We start from the raw sequence: 5,458 nt of genomic DNA, 5'->3' as shown, positions 1-5,458 counted from the left end.
ATATATATATATATATATATATATATGTTCCTTACTCGGTACCGTTGAGTCCCTCTTCTCCAAAGTTACAAGGAACAAAACCAAAGGATGAAAGAGAGCTGATGTGAATGAATGAGGCAACATTAATAACGATACAAAACCAAACACAAAGGGGGAATAAGAACCATGGAAAGACAACAGAGATCCCTCACTGTCAGCAGCACAGAACGGTGCCCCTTACGGGAAAGAGATGGAGAGAAACCTGACGCTAGGAACAGATACCGGAAATATATATACACATATAATTATACACGCATATGAGCAAAAAAAAAAAAATACTACCACAGGTAGGCAGGAGGGAAAGAACACATTAACAGAGGTCCTTATAATCTCCCCTGCACTACTGCCATACTTCCTTCCGCTGCACTCAGCTCACAAAAAGCAGTTTCATAGCCTTCCACTGGTCTCCACTCTCCGCTTTTTTCCCTATAGGCTCTGACACTATTCCTTACAAATAATGCATGGCCGCCACACGCTCACACACACACACACACACACGCACACACACGCATTTTCCTTCCCCTCCCCCTCTTTTCTTGTCACCTTTTCCTCACCGCAGAGACGCACACACAGCGGGCGCTCTCTCAGTGGATGAAAAGTGACCAACGTATTAGGAGCGTCGCCTGACTTCTTCATCTTCGCTGTCTTCACCATCATCACGCCCCACGTATTCCGTAGATGCTCCACCATAATATCTGTTTGCTCTACTCCCCTGTCCTCCTTCCATCGCACTGTTCCGTAAAGCCCTTCGGTTCTCCTCTTCTTCATTCTCAGCGAGCATTTGTGCCATTGTGCGTACCCGACTGTTGGGTGGGCGTGCCGCACGAGTGGCCGATGTTCCCGACGCCTGAGGGGCAGTTGACGAGTTGCCGAAGCCACTCGCGCGGCCAAACCACGACGAAACCATGCCAAATACTTCAGTCGCACCCGATTTTACCTGACTGGTAGCTGCTCCATAGGAAGGAGCGCCCGTCGGAATGACACGCACAACTGAGGAATTGCGCATTCCAATGGTCTCAAGAGTCCGGGTTTCCTCCTCCACGGTAAAGCGATGTGGTGGATACGGTCGCGCGAAGACAAACTCGTTGTGCTCCAGTAAAGTTGCCACCTGTTCACGCACATTCGCAGCCAAAGTGGCGGTGGAGCTATCAAGCCCACGCACCGTGTAGGTTTCGCCGTTGGGTAGACCGCAGCGCAGGTCTATGCCATTAGAGGCACTTTGGGAATCTGCGGTAGCCACTGCTGTTTTATCTCCTTCGTCATTTACTGTGCTAGAACCGCACGGCGGGTGTTCGGTTTGTTTCCCTTCTTCAGGGCCACTAACCGTCTCAGTCTCCAGCCGCTCATCAGAGCCGCCGCCTCTGTATTTAACACGGCACCCTTCACCATCACGACATTCCACCACACTCCTCTTACTGTGAGGTGCCTCGTCACTATCACCCTTAGCGACACCACCCTCATCTTTGTCTCCGGCCCGTTTCTCCCCCATTTGAGATGGTACTGCAGGATGAGTCCGTGTTGTATCACCAGCAGGGGCGGCACGCGCCGCAGGAGTAACGCCAACCGTGGAGAGCGCTCCGAACCGCGGTGCTCCAGCATCCTGAGGTTGAGACAGCAACAAACGCTGCTGTGCCGCATTCATGTCTCCCACTTGTGTGAGAAATGTGCTCCGTGCCCCAGTCGACTCCGGCACCTGAAGCGCCTGAAACGATGTGCGAAGTACGTTGCTGATGTTTGCAGGAGTCAAGTTGGGTCCGTGCAACGCGACGCGTTCCATCCCACTCTGCTTCGGCGAAAAAACAAAGAGACAAGGAGCAACATCTTTGGCCTCTGGAACGGCGGCAACGAACAATTCATGAGCAGCCGATCCTGCAACAATTAGGTGCACAACCACCACGCTGTCGAGTCTTGACTCTTTCAGAAACACTTCCAGGGCCCGGCGCTGCAGTGGCCCGCTGTGTTGGATGGCTTCGGAACCGAAACGGAAGTTGGGGTTGATTACCTTCTTGCCATGCACTCGGTCAGAGGCGTAAAACTCTGGGATGTCGTCGCAGTTTAGTGAACAGGTAGCTGCGGCCGCTGCTGAGTCAGCGTTGTTCACAAGAATCAGGAGCGGCGCGCGCCATTTGTTCACGTACGCGAGCGCCGAATCAACGTTCTCACAAACGTACATCGCGGTGGTGTAACCTCTGCCAGAAACCTATTAAAGCAGAATAGGAAAGAGAAAAACAAATTTTTTCTTGTATTACATCCACGCCTTTTGTCGTGTTATGGCTTACCTTGGCGCATGTTTGTGAATTACACGGTTATTTTCTCACTGCTTGCAACATAACACATTTCAATTCAAATACAACTATCCGCCCGCTCATGCACCGATGATTTCCATTAACCTTCCTTACAATCACTGCGGCAAACCACAGCAACCAGCGTGGGAAGTGGGTAAATGTTATCACCGAGCGGTGTCCGTCAAGGACGGCTGACTTCAGTTATTTACACCCCCCCCCCTCCCTGCCTCCCTCTGCAGTTAGTGGTAAACGACTTCGGTATTTCCTATCAATGCCCTCCATTAGGCAAAATATATTGGAAAGTTGCACTCACACTGCGGTAATTGTCGAGGCTTCCAGTGTTCCCGCTCCCTGATTCGCCTTCTTCAGCACTTCTGTGCATAACTGTGCCTTTCAGGTCTAAATAGCCCTCCACCTCATAGAATGACGTTCATCATTATGTGTACTTGTGATATACGTCATTCCCGCCCTTTGCGTAAAAGTCGTCAATCCCGCTGTGCACGTAGTTGGCCGCCACATAAGTCGAAGCCTGGGCGTTCGAAAGCACCGGGTAAGGCTTGTAGCACAACACAAAAGCGTCCACCTCCACTCCCACAATTTCCGCATTACCACTGTCACCACCAGGCATTTCCCCCGCACCTGCGTGACCCTCATCGCATCTGACAACATCTTGCGGCAGCGGTGGGTCCGGAGCGGTCCTGAAAACCGCCCGCAGCGCCTCCCGCGGCGAGGCAGTAGAGGCCGCGACGGCATCTATGATCGCTGTGCCAACGATGCGCTCCACAGAGTATTTCCAGCCGCGTGGCACAAACACGACATCCCCCGGTAAGGCACGCACTTCATACACTCGAGAGCTACCACTTGTAGTAGAACCACCATTGACTTGAGGCGAGATGCCTTCAGCGGCCCCTTGACGGAACGTAGACGATGCCTCCTCCACTGCTGCGAGGTTTGCTTTCATACCGTGAAGCACGCGGGGAAAGGTACGCGGGCCCTCAGCAAAGACGTGAGACGGACTGCCGTAGCCTAAGGCCGCCTGGCGGCGCATCCGTTCCTCATTTTGTTCCTTACACATTGCCTCCGCTTCCTCAGGCACATGAAACGATAGAAGCAGTTCGCGTTGCGGAAGCAGATAGGTCTCGCAATCGTTCCTCACCAGTAACTGATTCATGTGAACTTCCCCTGGAGCCCTCGTCCTCGAGCCACCGCTAGAGGAGCTGACATCATTTACAGTATTGCCATCCACATCCCCACTTCTGGAACAGGTGCCAAGGTTCCCTTCACCACAACTGAAAGAGGGCCGCTTTTCAGTGAGCGTCCGCATGAAGAATGGTACCTTGGGGTCCAACGAAACGCCAAGCTTCCATGGCTCCACAATGCCACCAGCAATCTGTGGCCCACTAGCTGCAAAGTTGGATGTGATGTCATCGTTCCCAGCAGTATTACACCACGGCGTGTTTGACGCGCCTTCAGACCCCTCCTTCCCTACTGCACAATGTTTTCCACCCCTCGTACGCACACGAAGAAGGCACTGGATGTGTCCGAAGGGTAGTACTGTTGTGCTTGCCGCTGAATTCAGCCCCTCCTCAGCCGAATTCTTTTCTCCACGTGACGCGGTACCATCAACCCCACGCTGCAGCACCGAAAGCGGGGCTCCCACAGCAAAGTGTACAGTTGGCTCCAACCCTCCAGCGAGCCGAAACACTGCAACCCCTTCCACACTCGGCCGTCCGTCATTATCCTTTTCCCGCGCCAGGTGCGAGGGTAATAAACCATCCCCCTTTCCATTGGAAGCAATCGAAGCCTCAGGTCCGCTAACAAACAACGCGGAGTCCGGAAGTTGGGTGTGGACATAAAAGAACGAAGACAAATGGTGCGCAGCATCATGCAACAATCTCGCTACACGCTTCGCCGCTCTAACGTTGGATGCACAATTTCCGTCGTCCATCATCAAGCCACCATGCCCCCCGCTCAACAATCCAGCGAGGGTCGCACAAAGCTTCTCACCACCTTTTGCTAAACTTTCGGTTCCGTCGCCCTCTGTCGCCACCGCATCATTACAAGTTCCTCCCACCGCGAAGTGAGCCTCAATAACACCACACAAGGGTGAAAGCAAACCGTCCACTGATGCCCGTTTGACTAAACCCGCTCCTTCACTACCAACTCCGCTGTGGCACTTGGCCACATTACTGCTGACGCCGCCATTTCCACTGTAAAAAGGTCCAACAGTCGAAGGTCTCGCATAAAAATACGCTCGCCTCGCTGGATCCCTGTACCCGCGAGAACCTCCGCCCACTTCGCCACGGCCGCCACCTGTGTTTATTGTAAAAGACGGTTCCCGCACACTGCGCCCGCCACGTACGATCAACACACGACACGGCCGCCGTGCGCCACCAGCCGGGTACAAGGCATGATGAAAAAACAACTTCGACAGGCGTGATTCCGCTGCGACAATGTAACGCGGAGCCGTTGTGAAGAATGGAGCCATAGATTTTAGGTTTGCGCCAGCGATATCGTCAACAAGTGTCTCGGGCAGTGGACAACCTTCCAGAAACTTCCGCACGTATGGAGTTGGCTTCCTGGGCATTCTCAGACGTGCTGCAGTGCGATGCATCATATTATGTGGGTACGAACAACCAACTGACTCCAGCGCAACGGCACTATTTCAGATAGGAGGGAGGAAGGCAAAAAAAAAAAAAAAACAGAAGACCGTAGAAAAAAAAGACAAAAACTTAAAGCAAAGGAAATGTTGACAAAAGCAACAGTAAAGGAAAAAAACAGACACACGCACACACATATCGAGGGGGAAAAAAGACAGAAATCAACACGGTAAAGCTTTGCTTTTCATCTGTTGTTTGATGTTAGTGTGGAAGGGGGTGACTAAGGTGAGCAACCCAACATTTGAACAAAAAAAAAAGAAAAAATTTTCTGTTCAAAACGAACAACAAATAGAGAAGGAGTGCGTCTGCGAGCATGTGCATTATGGCATACTCGCCTTTCTTTATTCTTTCACTTTTTTTTTCAAATTATTCGTCTCTTAACCTCCTCCTACTCCTCTGTTGTGAATGTGGTGATTACTCTGTTAATGAAGGTGGCTATGCAAAAATAAGGAAAGGCAAAACACTCTTCCGTCT

The 5,458-nt window shown here is 51.8% G+C and overlaps 1 protein-coding gene and 1 pseudogene across 2 annotated transcripts; both read right to left on the bottom strand.

Moving 5' to 3' along the window:
- Positions 1-649: 649 nt before the first annotated feature.
- TEOVI_000763000 (uncharacterized protein) lies at positions 650-2,212 on the bottom strand (the record flags this gene model as incomplete). Its single annotated transcript, XM_067227371.1, has 1 exon — positions 650-2,212. The coding sequence occupies one exon, from the start codon at positions 2,210-2,212 to the stop codon at positions 650-652; it is 1,563 nt and encodes a 520-aa protein (XP_067083472.1).
- A 548-nt stretch (positions 2,213-2,760) lies between these two features.
- On the bottom strand, positions 2,761-4,941 carry TEOVI_000762900:pseudogene (annotated as a pseudogene). The gene has a single exon. A coding segment is annotated over exon 1 (2,181 nt).
- Between the last annotated feature and the right edge of the window lie 517 nt (positions 4,942-5,458).

Source organism: Trypanosoma equiperdum (genome assembly GCF_001457755.1).
Source record: "Trypanosoma equiperdum strain OVI genome assembly, contig: ctg_950, whole genome shotgun sequence".
Lineage (NCBI taxonomy): Eukaryota > Euglenozoa > Kinetoplastea > Trypanosomatida > Trypanosomatidae > Trypanosoma > Trypanosoma equiperdum.
This window is presented reverse-complemented; position numbering and strand designations above follow the sequence as displayed.